This window comes from Vigna angularis, chromosome 1, assembly GCF_016808095.1.
Source record: "Vigna angularis cultivar LongXiaoDou No.4 chromosome 1, ASM1680809v1, whole genome shotgun sequence".
In the NCBI taxonomy this organism is placed as follows: domain Eukaryota; kingdom Viridiplantae; phylum Streptophyta; class Magnoliopsida; order Fabales; family Fabaceae; genus Vigna; species Vigna angularis.
Genome location: NC_068970.1, coordinates 9,929,754 through 9,949,425, shown reverse-complemented (window position 1 = coordinate 9,949,425; position 19,672 = coordinate 9,929,754). Strand labels below are relative to the sequence as shown.

The 19,672-nt window shown below is 30.8% G+C and overlaps 1 protein-coding gene across 1 annotated transcript; it reads right to left on the bottom strand.

The window, feature by feature from the left end:
* Positions 1 to 15,169: 15,169 nt before the first annotated feature.
* Positions 15,170 to 17,347, bottom strand: LOC108330816 (GTP-binding nuclear protein Ran-3). The gene is made up of 8 exons (XM_017565384.2): positions 17,186 to 17,347; positions 17,019 to 17,088; positions 16,867 to 16,923; positions 16,656 to 16,773; positions 15,988 to 16,077; positions 15,718 to 15,897; positions 15,561 to 15,638; positions 15,170 to 15,455 (listed from the first exon to the last, which is right to left on the bottom strand). The coding sequence occupies exons 1-8, from the start codon at positions 17,186 to 17,188 to the stop codon at positions 15,386 to 15,388; spliced, it is 666 nt and encodes a 221-aa protein (XP_017420873.1). The 5' UTR covers positions 17,189 to 17,347; the 3' UTR covers positions 15,170 to 15,385.
* Between the last annotated feature and the right edge of the window lie 2,325 nt (positions 17,348 to 19,672).

Here is a 19,672-nt window from a genome sequence, read left to right as displayed (position 1 = left end):
ACCCGTCCCTAATGTTGTCCTAATACACCCAAGACATCTTGGGGCCATGTGCCCTTCATGGGTCCTACAAATTTATAACAGAACTCAACGGCTTAGAGCTGCCTCATCACTTTCATTCCACAATCAATTTATGTTCCTAAGCCAGATTCCACAAAATAGGAAACCCACCCTCTCTCCTTTTCTTCTTTCTCTCAATCCAATAATTCTTCTTAACATTCTCACTTACACATCATTCTAACACAAACCTCAACATACCTTTAACAAATAACTATCGTGTCTAATCCTTTTTCACTATATTTTCACTCTAACTCTCTACTTTTTTTTTCTTTTCTCTTTTTTTTTTTAACACTTTCTTTCCTCTAAAACTTCACATTCATGCTAACTCATTTTAAAAAAATGGTCATTATCAACTGTCTAATATCAACTACAAATTCGTCGGTTATCAATTAATTTATACGTTATCTACTAGTCCTTTTTAAACACGCAAAATTCATTGTAACTCACCTTACAAGAATTTATTTGATAATCATATAATTTTATCAATAAATTTCTAGCTACAATAAAATTTACCAACTAATTTTAAAATTTTAATTACTAACAGTGTTATTTTAATAGATAATAGATTCATCACTAAAATTTGTTGATATACTACAATTTTAATTATCAATAAAAATTTCATTAACAATGAATCTTTTAATAAAATCTATCGATAATTTATATTAGTTACGAATTTTTTAATCAATAAATTTTATGGTAGACAAAGGAAATGATGTACACCACAACAATGAAAGAAGAAAAGAAGGAAAATGAGAAAAATGAAGTATCAATGAATTAATAATGAAACAGAAAAAAAAAAGAAAATAATTAAATCATTATTTTTACTTACACTTTTACACTTTAAATCTGTTAATAACTAACGATTAATTATTGACAAATTTTTCTATTAATAATTATTTCTAAATAATTATAGCAGATGATTATCAATAATTACTAATAAAAAAATTATTTATTAATAAATATTTTATCGTTATATTTTTTTTCAAAGGAAATGTTAGTAATTTTTATTTATTGACATGCTAGCTATTTTAACTCATTAAAATGAAAATAAATGTATAAATATTAACTTTTTTACATAAATATATTAAAATATTTATATATTATCAAGAATTAATATTTTTAATTTAGAAAAACATTCAATGCGAATAAATATGAATACTATAATACAATATATATGATCTAGTTTTTAAAATGTTAAGCTATATATATATATATATATATATATATATAGTCTTATTTGGTAATTTATTTACTAAATCTTACAATCTTTCTAAAATTATTTATTTAATACATTTTAAAAATAATTGAGACCGTTTCTCATCTTTCATTTAATCTAAGGACACAATTTAAGAGATAACCAATTTTAGAATAATCCAAAATCATGAAATTGTATTTTAAGTTTAAACTATAGGAGTATTTATTGACAGAAATAAGAAGCTTGTAATACTTTCAATACATTGGTGGAAAAAAAATTATTAAAAAATTAAAACTTTAAAATTAGATAGTGACCAATAATATTTCGGTTGTACAAATATTTTCGAGTAACATATAATTTATTAATAACATCAAGGTATTTTTAAAAATATGGAGTTATCGAAAGGAAAAAAAAAGTTAACAATCATGGATACAATGAGATGTATGTCGATGACTAAACAAATGCCTAAAGACTTTTTTGATAGAAATTATTAAAGTTATTGTTAAAGTACATATATTGAACATTTGTTATTTATGATAAAATAAAGAAGCACAGGGTGGAAGAGACCATCAATTTGATATATAAAAGTTATTTGGTATATATCTTATGTTCATTACCAATAAAAAAAAACTTGATGATAAAGGAAATAAATGTATGTCCATTAGATAATGAACAAAAAAACATATGAATTCTAATGAGAAACAAAGAAAGCAATTATTTAGTTTATATGTAACATTTAACGAAGAAGGAATTTGATATCAGATTCTAAAGTCCAAAAATAATTGGTGGTGATTCCAAACAATTATGTAGAGTAGAATAAGCAAATAAAATTAAAGACATTTAGAAAGATGACAAAGACAATGAAGATAACTTGCAAGATTGAAGGATTATGTTGTGGGTAATTGAAGTTGACAAGAGTGTATTCAAATTACAAGAGTTTGATTGAAAGTTTGAAATATTTGACTACAATAAGACAAAATATTATATTTGGAGTAGGATTGCAAGAAGTTTCACCAAAGAGCAAGATATATGTCATTTGCAATGAGTTAAAAGGATTTTTCAATACATCAAAGGTACTTTCACATGAGAAATTTTTTATGCTAGTGAAGTAAAACTTGTTAATTATTGATAGTGGTTAAGCATATAGAAACAATGAAAAAACAAATTAGGATATAGTTTCATGACAATAAGGGATAACATGATCTTAAAAAATAATCATTTGTCACTCCATTAACAACCAAACATTGCTAAAAAGAATGTTGGAAGTGATACAAGTTCCAGATATATTTTTTTTCTTATTATTATTATTATTATAATTATTATTATTTATTACACATATGGAGTGTTTTTATATTTTCACACATTGCTTAAACATAACTTGTAATGAATTATTGAATAAAATTTTAAGAAGTTTTCTTCTTAATTCCATACTTTGATGAATGTTAATTTAGTGAATTACTTTAATTTTACACCAACATGATACTCTTAATGTATTTACAAGTAATTTATAAAAAAATATTTCATTTAAACGGAGAACATTAACCAATTTGTTAAAGAGTAAAACTTCAACCATATCGAGTACAGGTAAAATTGAAGTTTTTGAAAACAATCTCCCTGGTCTCTTTTACTTGAGTTCATGGAGTGCATGATCAAATTCAACGGAAATTAAAAACTTGTATAATTAAATGTAAAAAGTGTTTGGCAATTTTTTTTATAAACTATTAAGTTTATAGTTACTAGTTTATTTTTATTTACTATTTATCATTAATACTTTACTATAATTTAAGTCTTTAATTATTATATTTTTAATATTAAATTATTTGTTTAAATATTTCAATTTTAAAGTATAAATAACAGTGGAGGAATAAAGACAAACGGTTTTAGTTATTCTTTGATTTTTAAATAATTTTAGCTAATTTAGTCATATTATTTTAATTGTAAAAGTTAATACACTTTTTATTTTACTTTTCATAAGTATTTTATCATTGGAAAAATTATAAGAATTTATATAGTTTTTATGTGGCTAGTTTAACAACTAACTAATTTTACTAAATACATTCTTAAATAGTTGTTTTTTTTTAACTTTATCTAATTTTTACACGTATTATTTCAATAAATTATTTATACTGGTTATATTGCACCGTTTTACTAACGGATTAAAAATTCGTTTTATATAAATTAAAACTAGAAATAAAATAAAAAAGACATATTCATTGCTTATGAACATAATCAATATAAAATAAATATTTTTTAGGCTGTATATTTTGTATAAATAACATTCACTTTTACGAATCATACCATTTATAATTTTATAAAATTTAAATTAATATTACTGTTGAAGGCCCCATCATATCAAAAGACGAAGAATCAAATGAGACGATTGATATAAGGAAAATAATAGATATAATGTAAGTAAAAGAGAAATATATCAAGGCATAAAAAAATGTAGTCAGACACAAAAAAAAAATCGAGTAAGAGAATAAAAAAAGTTATAAAGAGCTAGTAAATCAGTTCATAATGAAAGATAACATCAAGTTTGATCAAGAAAGGAATTAATATTGGATAAAATGAGGAGTTATTTATCATAACCGCTTTAAAACACAGAAATAATGAACACAACTGAGTCTATGTGGACAATTTTAAGATAGTTACTGTAATTAATGTAATTTTCATTTATTTTATTTTAGTTTACGTCAAAGAAAAAAAAGAAAAAACATAAATAACTCATTCAAATGTAAAATAAATGTGACAAACATAATCCAAACACTTTGAGAATATTGGAAAAGTGATAAATTCGACAACAACGGTTATTTTACTGTGATTTACATTTCTATAAGCTTTTATCTCCATCTTCATCTATTTTCTTTCCCATTTATATCTTTTTGTTCTTTATCCACATTCAATATCTAAATATAAAAACACAAAAAATATAATGGTTAAAGAGAATACATGAGTACCTTATTAAAATACACATTAAAGGAAAATTGAATGAATTAAATATAATTGTGACACTAATTTACAACATAAACCAAAATTTGTGTCTAATTCATATTGAAAAACATTAGTTTGTTAGTCCAATTAACAAAAAAAAATCATATCAAGTTAATTTAGATCATATCTAACAGAAATTCATTAAAAAATAATTACAATATGTAACATTTTAACCTAGTAAAATTAGAAAATATTTAATAACATGATTTTTAACAAGTAAATAACAAAACATCGTATATCGTTGAGTGTTGAGCACATAAAAGGAACGACCATTGGGTTAGACGCGAGTGATCATTACAATAAAAAAAATGTAAATTTATAAAAAATAAAATAAAAGATCTCACTTATCATCACAAATTTTAAGAGTACGATTCATTCAATAGTATGATGATGATAACCTTGTTAGCATTATGGTAATCGTAACGAGATTCGTTACTTGTGATGGGTGGTTAAAAGCAGCACCATGATCTGACAAGCATGGTTGTTATCGTTTTTCCTGGACTAAGAATGTTTTAAAAATAAATTGATATAAAGTTTTGTGAAAGTAATGATTGTTTAGTTTTGTGGTTCGGTCAGCGTTAATGAAGAGTATGCATTGAAAGTAATCCGAATCCCACATCGTGTGAGGCGAATGGCTTAAGTATTTAGTAATTGTGTGCGGAGTACTTGAGAAATGTAGATCTTGGGATGGGAATTGATTATTCAAGAGTGTGATTTACTGTTAAAGGTTGGAGGTGACGCAGACTAAAGATTCCACCGTGATCATTCTTTGCCTTATTGGACTTACATGGCTAAATTTGTATAGACAATTTTCAAGAGAAAAAATTTGCAACTTTCATGCTTTATTAAACCCAAGTGACAACGCATGCATATAAACATGCACATGTACATTCCATACCCACTCAATTGTCAGACATCACTTATAAAGCGAATGACAACATTACTTGAAACAAAAACAGATAAATAAAATCGATTCATCTTTCGTTTAACCGAGATGTTTCAATTCGAAGCTGCTGCTGTTTGTATGTATAGATAGATAGAGGCATGGGGTAACTGAGGAGAGCATCTAACAAATATATGTAAGGACAATGAGGAATAAACAAGGAAAATGATTATTAATTGACCACTATAAAGCCTGCATCGATCTTTAGATTAAAAATACAAAAAGAGAGTACACTGACAAAAAAGTTTTGGAATTATTAGACAAAACAAATAATTGAATTCAATGATGGACTGGAACGAAAAGCCAAGAAAATAATTGACAATAATTGGCATCGATACACGAGTTATGTAATTTTCTCCAAGCTGTATGTCCTCATTGCACAAATAGGAGAAACTTTAAAAGTTATCAAAAGGATTTAGTTGGTAGGAGACTAATTAAATAAGGTATAATTAGAGAGCGAATGAAGGGATATTTGCTACCAAATCTCTGCCCCTTATACTTGAGTCATTCTTCTCATTTTGTTCGCATTCAACAACGATCGTATGGGACACTCTTTTTGACCTCTACAAAAAACAATGGCTAAATGAAATTCATCAACTTTGGTGAGTAATGATGATGAGAGGAATGACAATATTTCGTGTATAGATACGTCGTTGATGGATCTAGAAAATGCGCACTTATTTGAAGGGTCAATTTGGAAAAGCTTCGACTTCTATTTCACGATGAGTAGCATGCGCAACCGCATGCCTTAGAAATTGGTAATACATATGAAAAAGTCTACATCTCTCAAATCAGATGTTACCAATGCAGTCTATTTTTACCATTAAAATACTCTCTTAGCTCTTGTCAGATCCTCTGAATTTTTTTTTTCTCAACGTCCAAAGAAGGGTCAGAATAGATCCTCTGGTTTGAATATTACTTTACAAAATAAAAAGAAATCAACACCAAACACCACTTCATTCACCCACTTTCAATCCTAAGTTTCTTCAAACAATCTCTATTTCAAAAAAATCAAATAGTTTTCATTATTTTTAAATCTGTAAGCAACTTTGAAAAAGAAAATTGAAATTCTGGATAACTTATTTTAGTTACCATTCTCTCTAATCTTACAATATGTATTTTAAGTTACACTTATCAGTTAATTTTACTAAACAGTTCTAATTTTATAAGCCTGGATAAGATTTTTAGCAAATAACTTTCAACTTAAAAATATAACCCTTATTTTTTAATATAAAAAGTGACTGATATAATCGTAATTAGACAATTTTTTCTTATATGCCCTATTTATAGAAAAATATTATAACCAGATAATAAATCATTTTTACTTTTAATAGAATCTATAAAATAAATAAACTATCATTTATGCATAAAATAAGATTATTTTAAACAACTAAACAAATGGAGAAAATGTCAACTATTGAATCATGTATATAACATACCCCAAATAAAAAGTTTTAAATATTTTATATTATTTAATAATTCCTTGCAAGCACATATTTAATTTACTAATTATTTAAAAAATATATTTTTACTTGTGTAGTGTATATGTAACATCCCAATATCTCACACTTGATAATTCATAATTGATATATGTCTATACATGTTTTAAACTCCGATTTCAACTACAAAATCATAATTATAACTTGAGTTCTTCTACTTTATTTTTCTATCTTTCTCCCCTATAACGAATTATATGATCATCGCACATACCCAAACACAAACACAAATACAAACAAGTAGAGTGAGCTAACATGCAACCAATCATTTATAAAACATGCATATTTACTTTGATGCAGTCAACAGACCTCATATAATAATTATGCGAGACACACTCATACCATCATATAACAATTGCATCATATATATTCATACCATCATACAACAATCCCATCATAGATACTCATCCCACAATATAAAAGTGATGAAATAATTTATTTAAAATAAATAGAATGAGTGGGCCCAAATAAAAATCCAAAAAATGAAAAGTTAAAAGAAAAAAATATAAAAATAAAAAGTCTTACATATAAATTAAATAATGATAAAATATAAAATTTAATAATTAGTGAGTGGTTAATGAATTTTGAATAAGAAAATGTGGTGTAGGTTAAAAGCCATGATCCGCAAAATGATGAAGGAAAGGTATGGAAAGGAAAAGATTTTGGTAGACTAAGTTTACTTAGCGTAGTTAAAGGAAAGAATGGATAAAGAAAAAAAAAGAATGGAAAAAGGTTGGTTGTGTTTAGAGAGGGAGAAAGTAAATGTTAAACATAGGATGAGTGGGCATTGGGAAGAGACATAAGTGGACAAGGATGGTTTTAATGGGACAAAACACAGAGCATAAAACGTAGTACTTGGTGTTCAGCTTCTTCATTTGTGCATAAAAGCAGACATGCATATGAACAAGTTCAATAAATTACTGTATTGCTTGCTGCGAAGAAATCAAATCTTGGGGATGGTGGAGAAAAAGTAAAGTTGGTCACCACAGATAACTGTTTTTAACTGAAAAAGTGCAAACACTGCCCCTCGATTCACGAGGGTTAAGATGAGTCGAAATATACAATACATCACACCACTATTATTATATTAATGGTCTGTCTACATTATCTGCACAAATATGCTACCATTCATAGTACGGATTTTTGCCTTCTGTCTGTGATTCTCATATATCACTTCTACTGCCAGAGGTTGTTATCTTTGTGCACTCCAAAACAAACCTCACTCTGCTCTCCTCTGCTGTCCTCTCTCTCTCTCTCTCTCCATCTGGATGCCATCAAAATACTATATACTATAACATTTTGGGACCATGTGACTTCAATACCTTTTTTTCTTTCTTTAGACCCCTTTCTTTTCCATATTTACCCTCTTTCATACCACTATCTACCATTGTTATTGTTTACTCACTCCTATCTGCTACAACAATTTCTAATCAAATTTCAGATTTTCTTTTTGAACAAACAGAGAATCACTCAAACTGATCAAAACTTTATCAAGAGTAGTGGACTTGGCAGCGTTTGTTTGGTGTGTTTGGAAGAATGAGATGATATCTCCGGTGGGATTGTGAAAGGTCAGAATGGTAAAGATGCATGGCAATAAAACAAACAAGTTATGAGCAGGCTTTGGAACTGGACAAACCTGGCCTGAGTTGATGCAACGAAAGATTTTATGCCGCAAAAGGACAAACTGGACTCTAAAAATTAAATGATTGAATTGAATGAATAATATTGTACACTTTATATAAAATTCACCATGTCAATGGATTTTTACAATGCATCAGAACTTCTCCATTTCCAATGTTCAATCAGGCCCCCCCACCCCAGAATCCTCAAGCTTTTAAATTATCTGCATTCTCTTCTCCCCAAATCCACCTCAGTCACCCTTTATTCATTTTTTTTTTATCATATTATTATCAATTTCGTCCCACCTTTAATGGATATGTAGAGGGTTTAGCAAATATTATTAAAATTTAATTTCACCTTATGAGTTTCTCTTATGAAATAATGTTTGCACTTCGGTTATATCCTCCAACCATACTTGTGTAAAAAAATAATTTAGTAAAAAAATAGTTTTGTCAGAATATACAAAAAAGAAAATAATAACAAATAATTTAATGAAAAAAGTCATTATACTATTTTCAGTGTTTATCATTTATTTCAAGGCTGTTTTTGCGTGGGTTATTCATGATACATATAAAATAATTTAAAATAAATATTTGAAGTCTAAAAGAATAGATTTCTTAATTGTTGCCAGAATTCTCTTTCATATATATAGGATATGGGTAGTTGAGTTGTCATCACAAAGAGACTGAGGTAGTTGTGTAAGAATTTTCAATTTTGTTGAGAAAGTTTACAAGAAAGTTTATAATTTTTGACAGAAATTGTGCGAAAACGTTTGAGAAATATTTATAGACGTAAGTTTTGAGATGTGAAACCATTTTAAATTTCTTGTATATTTTTATTTAAATTTTATGTTAATATTTGTACTTAAAAAGACTTTCTTTTATTAAATAATTATGAATAACTTAAAGGTGTCAATTTAATTCATGATTCATAAGTTAGCCTCAAATCACTTATGAATAAATTTTCTTTTATAAAACCATTAAACAAGTGAGAAAAAAAAGGATTTAGTCCCCAAAGCTCCATCTTAAAGTGAGTTAGAGTTAGGGTAGGTTAGAGCTAAGGTGGGTTAGAGTTTGAGTCAGGATCAAATTTTGATCCCATTATAAAATTTGACTCAAGATTTTTCAAATCAAAATTTGTGTCGAATTTGCTCGAATTGAAAATCAAAATTTAACTCAAGTCAAATTAACCCAAAAAAAAGGTTGAATGGGGCAAGGATAAATGTCGAACATGACACGAATCGAAAGTCGATCCATGTTGATGGCCAAGATGGATTGACTTGGGTCAAAGGCCAAGATAGTTTGGCTCAAGTCGAAGGTTGAGAAGGATTGGTCTAAGTCAAAGGTTGAGACGCATCGACCCAACTTGAAGGTTGAGACAGGTTGACTCATGTCGAAGTTTGAGATGGCTTGGATGAAAGTCAAGGCAAGGTTGCCTAGGCAAAAGTTTGAGAAAGGCTAGCCTAGGTAGAAGTTCGAAATTGGTTGGTCCGAGCAGAAGGTATAGATGGGCAGTCCAGATCGAAGGTTGAGACAAGTTAGCTTATGTCGAAGGTCCAGTCAACACAAATCGAAGGTTGAACCAAATGATCTGGACTAAAGGTCAATTAGAGTAAAGTTGAGTAAGTACAAGTTTAATTCATCCTTATCTATCTTGATTTTAGACTAACTTATATAGACGGACCTCTGAGTTGATCCTAATCTATAAAACTTTTATAACTAATTATGTAAACTTTTATGTATGTGAACCTTTTGATATGTGCCATGTGAGCCCAAATTGATAGGACCACATGTAATACATAAATAAAATAAAACAGAGAAAATTCTAAAAAAAACTAACATAGTGAAAGTTAAATAAAATTTCCGTCAACATAAAGACAACTTAATTTTGTTTACCACAATCCGCTGTTTTATTTTTAAAGGTGCACCTAAGTATAGTCCCTATTACCATTTTTTTTTTCCTTTCTTTTATTGACTCGATCATTTAGAGTTTGAACTTGACCTATATATATATATATATATATATATATATATATATATATATATATATATATATATATATATATATATATATATATGAAAAAAAAATGCCATTCGATAATAATCGAAGTGAATCTTACTATTTGTGAAAAAAAAATTCTTGAAAAGTTACTCTACCATAAATAAATAAAAGGAAACTGCTTCAAGTTAATTTATTAAAGTCGTATATTTGATATTAACTCTTTAAAAATAATAATTTTAATGGCTGGGTATTTTAAAGGTTAAATTCTTGATAGCTTGTCTAGTTTGAAGTCTCATAACTTCCAATACACTTACAAGAAATTATCATGATAAATTGGGTTTTAATGGATAGTTAGACATTTTAAACTGCAAAAACATACACACTACTGTTTTAAACGAATGGAACTCATATTCAGTCATTTCACACTTATAACAGTATATATACTAAATTTATATGCATAAAAGTGCACATGTAATCTTGTACAACCTCTGAATTATACTTTTCATTTTCAAATAATGTTAATGAGTTTTGTTTCTCATTTTTGTATGTCTCAAACTCTTTTAGATGTAATAAATTTCAAAAAGTACTTTATGAGATTTGACCATCAGGTGGGAGGATTAAAATTGTGTAAAGTAGTCTTAACATAATTAATGGTGACGAATTCAAATCTTTAAATTGAAATATTAAAAGAAAAGCTGGAGTTGAATTATCTCACGCACGTTAATGCTAAAAAAAACGAGGTGCAGATTTGACTGATATTTCCAATTTCAATTTTTGGGGGCTAACCTTATCAATTGGATTCTAGCTTGTAACAACTAACTTTCAGCCCTCAACTTTTGACAGTGGAATCTTCTACCTTTTTTTCCATTCTTGAGTGGCATAATGTAATTAATAAAGGGGCAGGAAAAGTATCCTTCATGGGTTGTTTGGTTTTGTTATTCCCTTAAAAGACAGTCTGTGTTTGGATAAGGACATACAAAACAGTAGACGACTTGTGATTCAGGTTTGAATTAGTACAAATCATACTGCACTTGATTATATGTTAGTATAGATAGAACATAAAGCGGAGCAGTAAGTGTGCATTAAAAATAACTGTGTATTTGAGATGACAAAGTAAGAGATAAGATTAGAACAGTATAGGGAGATGAGTTTTCAAGTGATATGAAACTGAAAAGTACTAGAGCAAGAGAATCGAAATCATCACAACCAGGCTGAGAGAGAGTGAGAGTGAGAGGCAAAAAATGAAGTGGCAATAAATTCAGGTTTCCCCTACTCTCTGATTTCCATCACCACTAGGTGCATATGGCATAGACAGTGACACTTGCTACCTATCCTCCTATTGATGCCCCTACCGTTTATGTGTAAGCACATGCTTCCTTTGCAGAACATGTCCTGTTACAAATTTACATGAAAATAAGCTATAATCAGTCTTATTTCTCCTTTTACCATTCTCCCTACCCTACCATGAGGGGCTCCCTATATATATATATATATATATATATATATATATATATATATATATATATATATATTTGTTGTAAATATGTATCCTCACTTCATAGCCCATGTGATGATAAGTCACACTCTTATTACTATTCTATTGCTCCTCATTCCAGTTTTCCCACTTATAGCTTTCCTCTCATGTTGGGGGTTAGGGTAAACGTGGGACTGCTGCTGTTTTACATATATCATTAACAGGGAAATTTATGGCAATTTAACAAGGATCTTATGTTATTTCTATCCATAATCAATTCAGAGAACATAATTCTTTTAAACTTTTATAACCACCCATATATAAAGGTTTCATGTTGCATTCTTTTCAATTTAGGCTTATACCTCAGATTGCAAGTTAGACCATGTTCCTATTCCCTAAAATAATCCCTCATCCTCGCCTACTAGTGTTTTAGTTAGTGTATAGACTAATTGAGATCTCATTATATTAGATAAATACGTTGAATGTTAATATATATATATATATATATATATATATAGTGGAATACATGCATGCATGGTATTATAAAAAGGGTAGACATACACGAGCCCGCGTGCATCTGGCTCATTTTCTGGGTGTTGGTTACATTAATTGATTTGAAGAGATCCAGATCCTCATTGATGACTTGTAATGAATTGATGATTTGAGGATTAGAGTAAGATATGTATGCGTAAGGTGGCTAGCTGTAAGGATATATGTGATGGGGATAGTATTTAATGGAGATGAAAATGCATGATAGTGAAGAAAACTAGGAGACACAGAACAGGTGCATATGGAGAGCATTAACAGGAGAGAAAAAAAAAGAAAAGGAAAGAATAGGCAGTTCAGAAAAAGGATGGAAGACAGGATGGGCCACATGGCAAAGTGAGCCCCGTTCAGGAACAGCAAGAGAAGATGACTTCCAAAACCAAAGGGAAAATGGAATGAGAAATAGTAAGGGCCTGGGAGTGATATGATATGAATATGAGATAGATAGAAAGAGGAATAGATAACAACTAAATAGGCCCTAGCTAGCCCAAGATCGACCACTCAACCGACATTGAAAGCCACCCTTCTGACTCTGCCTTTTGAAGATGAATTTTACATTGTGCTCTATACGAGAAAAATGGGGCCTAGTTAATAAGTTGTAAGAGGTAACCACTAACCAGCTCCTGAAAATTTGGACACTGTACTGCTCTAGTGGCCAATGGTCAAAATTCTCTATTATGACCTCATTCACATTCGTAGACATGCTGCTGGTGCTGGCAATGGTCAAGACCAGCTTTCACATGCCCCACTCTTCCCCTTGGTGGGTTCCTACCCCTGCTTAGTGGCCACATACTGTTAGTACAGTATGTAGAGTAGTAATGGCAAAATGGGACTGTAGGTGTGGGTTAGAACCGACAAGGAAAGGGACAAGTCCTGTGGCAAATGGAGCTCAACAGGCTCAGCTTCGGACGGGAGGGAGCCATCAACATCTTTGGCCCATTAGGGCACGCCTACCTTGCACCAGGTAACAACTTATGGAGACATGGCAATTGCCAAGTTTCTCTGTGTGTGTGTGTCTTCATGAAACTACTACTGCATAATAATCATATATAGTGACCTGTGTTCTGTTGTGTTTTCTTCTGTGTGTGGTGTGGTGTCATCGGTCATGTGGTAATTGGTGTTACGCTGTTCCGATTCACGTGACTGTCATAAGCCACAAATTTATTGAGCATGTGCTATACCATGAGGTACACTCATAAATGGGATTTCCCACTTCGGCCCTGCTTTTCACCAAACAACCTAAACGGTCGTAGCTAGTTAACTAACATGGCAAACTCTTCTTCTACTTCTTCAATCAACACCCCAGAGCTGGACATCCATTATTCTATTACTCAAGGTTCAATGTATCATGAGATTTCTAGCTTTTCATCCCAATGTACGTGGACCTGCTCAACACCTAAACCTGCACCTAAAAATCAAGTGCCTTCCAATGTAATCACTTACCAGTAACCACCAATACACTGCTACCATGATCTAACTCATCATTTATTGCCTTGTATTTACTAGTTACCTAGCTGCAGGAAAACACTTTTCAACACAGAATGCAAGGTGCTGCCGTACCATCGAAAATTAAATAAACACGTCCTTTTTTCTCCTTGAACAACCAAACCAAGTGAAAGATCCTACAACTGGAATGTTTCAAATTACATGCTGCAACTGTTAGGCGCCTGTTGCTTTCGTGTGAGACATAAGAAACTGTTCGCTGCCTGTTTGGTTAAGACTAACGAGATATTTTTCTTCAGTTTGTTCTTTTTTTCTTTTTACGTGTAACCAACAGTAACACTGTGCAGTGTACGTTCACATCCCTCTAAGGGTATCTCCAATTTGGTTACTTACGTAGTTAGGTTGTTAAGCTACTTGAGAACATCATTGGAGAAAATGAGCTGTTATAAATTTCGTAGAAGTTCTCATATCAGTTACTACGTACCACTAAGGTTTCTTAAAATTTAGAATCTATTTTCTAAACTTTTGTGAGTCATGTTAAAAAGAAGTTTATATTCACGTTAGGTTTTACTTTTAACGTAAGAGTTAGCGAGTATTATTAAATGTTGAGCATGAAATCATCAGAAATGTCCCAAAAAACATTGTAAAGCGATAAACTATGCCATAACATCAGAAATGCAAGTCGTGTGCAACATGACTGAAAAGGAGTGAATCACCATCGTGTTTTTACCCATCTGAACAGCAGAAGTTTTCAAAATTTCCTTTCTTCTTTCGCTATATTGTCATTAACTTTCTCTGAAGCTCGTTCTGATCTTATTTTTGCCATCTATAACCTTGACTTCATGAACCACAACTAATCTATTTAATATGTTCAGAAGAGTTTGAAATGCAAATATTGCCTTTTCCTTGTTGTATAGACCAAATATATATTTACACAAAATTATTGGTAACCTTAGATTTGTGCAAATCATCCGCTAAATATTTTTAAGACATAGCTGTACAGATTTGTTACAGACATAACAACTAGTGGGCTAATTACACTAATTATAGAAATCACTGAATCAATCATAGTAAAAATGGAAAATCCCATAGGATCTCAATGATATGATGCAAAAAGATTGGCACTGATAAACCATTAAATCTGATGTTGTTTGTTCTTATGACCTATACAGAGAACTTTCAAAGTTTGGCATTAAACCGGGCGATTGAAATTTTTTAAAATTGAGATAAAATCATTGCACGCCAATTCGTGGATTCATATTCCATGTCAATTAAACATTTAACATTTAATTGTATACTAATTAATCGTTGCGCTGCGGTGGTTGATGAGGTCCAACACTCCCTTTCATCCATGGAAAATTGAGCTAAAAATTAGGAAACGGAATCTATATGTCACTCCAAAGTTTAAAAACAGAAGAAGGCAATTGATTACTATTACCCATAGCGTAACAGCAGGAAAAAAAAGTAAGAAATACTGCTTATTTATGCCTCTGCTACACAGATCCCCACCCTTACTCCTGCTTTCTATTTCATGAAACTCACCCCAAGGTTACAATGCATCAAACCAGAGGAAATATCATTCTTTCTTTCATCAGCTATTTTCTGGAAAGCCTAAAAGTTTAGTCAAATGTTTCATCATCGTCATCTGGAAGAGGTTGAGCAGCCGCCTTTGCTAGCTCTTCTTCATTCCTGTATTGTATATAAGATTGAATCAACCAAAGAAAAAATTAACTAGAGTGAGGCCCAACTGCCTAATGTGAATAAATCATTCATATAAAAATTAAGTTTTCTTACATTTGTTGTGTAATTAGATCGATGACTACGTCTGGTGGAGCAAGAGCAGGCATCTCCACAAAATGAAGGCCAGCATCCCTGGAATCACAAGCCAATAATTTCGTGAGATTGACCTATTAACAATAAAATAACAACAATGAAGCATTCTGTTACGTACCCTGCAAGTTTCTTGGCGAGGTATAAAAAGGGCTTTTCGAAATTGTAGTTACTCTTTGCAGATATCTCATAGTACTGAAGATTCTTCTTCCTGTGAAATGTAACCTGCTTTGCTTTAACCTGTCTATTCTTCACATCGACCTTGTTTCCGCAGAGAACAATGGGTATGTTCTCACACACCCTATGTACGATGAACAAGAAAGAGTGACATACTCAACATAGAAACACAGCGCAACGCCAAATCTATTTGTGAAAAATATACTCAACTCACCGACAGAGATCTCTGTGCCATGTAGGAACATTCTTGTACGTCAAGCGAGCCGTTACATCGAACATAATGATAGCACACTGGCCATGAATACTGCACATAATTTGGAGGTTTTCATTTGGACATCAGAACAATCTTCCAATAAATTTGTAAACAAAATGTAGGAATGTTCTGTTAGCAATGAAGCCAAATAACTTAGCAGATATTGGACAGGGTTAGAACTTAGAACACGCCGAAGGTTACATGCTAGGAAACAAGGTGAACAAAATAAAAGAACACAATTCGGAATCGACTAATAACATCAGAAACCCTCAACACAACTACATAAACCAGTCATACAATTTTCTACTATTCCATTTTCCTCTGTTCTTGACTGATATTCAAGGCTTATTTCATCTTCACATTTCCCGTACATGAGTTAAGAATATATATGTTATTAGCAATACTATTTCCTGCTATGGATATCCATACTATTACTTTGTACATGCTGGCCTAGAACAATATTAAAAGTACTAGGTGGTTAAAGTTAGAAGGTAACGTTATAATAAATACAAGAAGATGTTAAAACAATTATGAATCATGCAATTAATAATTACGAATTGAAATTGGATGTAAACAAATCAGGATTGAGAGAAAAGAAGCGCATCCCATGGAGCGTTGTTTAAACTTACTAGTAACCATCTCTGAGACCACCAAATTTTTCTTGGCCAGCAGTGTCCCAGCAGTAAAAGCGAATTCTTCCACAATTGGTGTGAAAGTCTAGTGGATGAACCTCCACGCCAATGGTTGCTATTGTAAAATAAAATAAATACCCATAAAAGAAATGTTAGGCATGGCAAGAAGTAAAAGAAGAGACGCAAAAGGAAAAAAGAGTTGTTATACGTTCGTATTTCTTCTCAAACTCCCCAGTTATGTGTCTCTTGACAAAAGTGGTTTTCCCTGCAGAAGCACCCATGTATGATAAGTTTCATTTGAAAAGGCAATTTATATAGAAAAAGAAGTGATTGATGAGATGGCAGAGAGGGAAATATGACCAGTTCCTCCATCGCCTACGATGACGAGCTTGAAACTGGGATAATCAACCGGTTGATGCTGTGGCAAAGCCTGTGTATATATAGGAGAGAAAAGTAAAAAGGTTAAAGATATATAGAAGGTGCGAAAGAAGACGAAGATGAAAATGAAGCATGCAAAGTCTCCATACCATGATGAATGAATAACGTTAGAAAAGGAGAGGATGATGTGTGTGAGATGGAGTTTGGAGGGGAAGGTCGATGCTTATAAAGTTTGCCATGGGAGGGCTGTGGACTTGAAAATCACGCACAATTGGCTTCAATCTTACGCCATACCATGCCATTCAGTTCTTCTGGAGAAAGCACCAACTGCATCGCGGCTTAAGATTTACGCGCTCCTTTGCTTTTTCAAACTCTTTCTTACTTTATTCACGCCTCTTCCATTACATTATAAACCTAAATAACCATAATTAAATCTTAATTATATTATAAATTCATGTATTTTCAAATCTACTTTTATTATAAAAAAAAATCAATGCTAAAAATATATTTTTTATTTTATTTATGTCTAAGTATTGATCAACACCTTTTTGGAGAAGGAAAACTTCACTTGACTAATGAATAAAAGATAATTAAAGAGAAAATTCGATAATATATATATATATAGTTATTAGTAAAAATAATAGTAATTTATTAAAGAATTATTTATAATTTAATTTTTATACTTATATTTTTTATTTAAACTAATGAAGATTTTAAAAATATCCATTTTTAAAAATTAATATTTTGTAATGCAACTCAACTAAATCTATTTTCTTTTAAAGCTAAATTGATTTGGATTAATATTTTATTATGCTGTTTATTTAAATTTTAATTTAACATTAGTTATCTAATTTTATATTTCAAAAGATTTTATTTAAAATAAAAATAAAAATAAATTATTTTTGGATACGGTAAGTTTTTTTTAAAATACCTACTTAAACTCATTTTGACACCTTATTAGCATGCTAAAAAGGTTAACTTATTCCCTTCCAAAATCATATTACTTCTTACTAAAAAAATTATAAATATTCTTTTTTTAAAAGATTATAAATATTTATAAAACAAAAGTAAAATATTTAAAGATCTCAATTATAATCGTATAGAATATTTTAATTTTAACTTTAAAATATGAAAATTTTGTGTATTATAATATTTGGATTATTTTTTATGATATTCAATTGTTTTTACCAAATTAAACAATATATATATATATATATATATATATATATATATATATATATATATATATATATATATATATATATATATATATATATATATACTTTGGTCGGACACCCCGTCTCTCTCTCTCAAAATTAATCAACTTGAAAATTCCTCCAGGATGGTTTAGTTAATGTCCTTACTCAAAGCATCTTAATAAGATTCACATTATATAGGAATAGAATAATCCAAAAATACTCAATGATTTCCTAAACTGAATAATTTTATTATTCTAACATACAAATTTGACATTTAGGTATCAGCTAGTCAAAATAACGTTCCACAAAAACTTATCAAATATGTATTCTTTTATGTTATACTTACCTCTATCATTTCTCACTTTTTTTAATATAAAATTTATATTATACATGTTATTTATTCTTTTGCACAATTAATTTGATTATAATTAATAATAGGTTTAAACCCTCGGATGGTCCTCTTGTTTGTATCAGAATCTCAGTTAGGTCCTCATATTTTCAACTGTCTCAATTGGATCATAATATTTGTAAAATTGGCCCAATTAGATCCAAATATTTGAAAAATTGAGTCAACTAAGCCTGATCCGTTAAATCTTCACAGACGACGTTAAACGAGGCTGACGTGTTGCATGCTGATCTCAAAGTGTTTGATTGCGTGAAATTTTTATTTAATTTAAGCCATTATGACATGGCAAAGGGTTTTACTAATTTTCAGATTAGGAATTTACTTATCTTCAAATTAAGCCAAAAAATGAATCAGTCCAAAGGTCCACCATCGTTGTCACCACCGTTAGTCACCATTTTCACCATTACGCCTAAACCCTCTTCAACCCCAATCTCCAATCAGTCCTTGCATCATCCAAACACAACTTCGAACCACCAAATATCAGATCCCTTCCTCAGATGAACAATCCCAAATATCCCCAATCGCAGTGATAAGCCGGAGGACGAAAACCATAGTCCCCGTAGAGACATTGTCGCTGAGACGCCCACTGGCCCAAAAGATCCACTCCAAAACGCAGCTACCAACGCTAACGACAACCGGCTCCGTCATGTTGGTGGCGACACTCAAATCGTCGCGGTCCACCGCTCCATCTCCTTCTTCGCCCTCATTCCGCGTCGGCTCCCAATTCTTCGCCCTCACGTGCCGCCACACTCGCCTCGTCGTCAAGGACCGAACCCTCTAGAGGAAATTCAAGATCCCCTGTTACCGCAACGACGAATGTTACCTCGAGGAGCATTACTTTCCCACGCTCTTGTCCATGGCAGATCCTGATGGCTGCCCCAAATACACACTCACCAGAATTAATTGGACCGGCACCGTCAACGGTCACCCTTATACTTACTGTCATCTTCAAGAATTGAAATTTCAAGCAAGGTACTTTTTTTTTTCTTTCCTCGTGTTATTTTATTTTATTATAGTCAAAATGATTGGAG

What these genes read in the sequence shown, in the direction of transcription:
- LOC108330816 (XM_017565384.2), bottom strand. An exon ending in CGTAGGCGATGGAGGAACTG is followed by an intron (nt 16,924 to 17,018) that starts GTCATATTTCCC and finishes GTGCTTCTGCAG; the next exon opens with GGAAAACCACTTTTGTCAAG. An exon ending in GTTTGAGAAGAAATACGAAC is followed by an intron (nt 16,774 to 16,866) that starts GTATAACAACTC and finishes ATTTTACAATAG; the next exon opens with CAACCATTGGCGTGGAGGTT.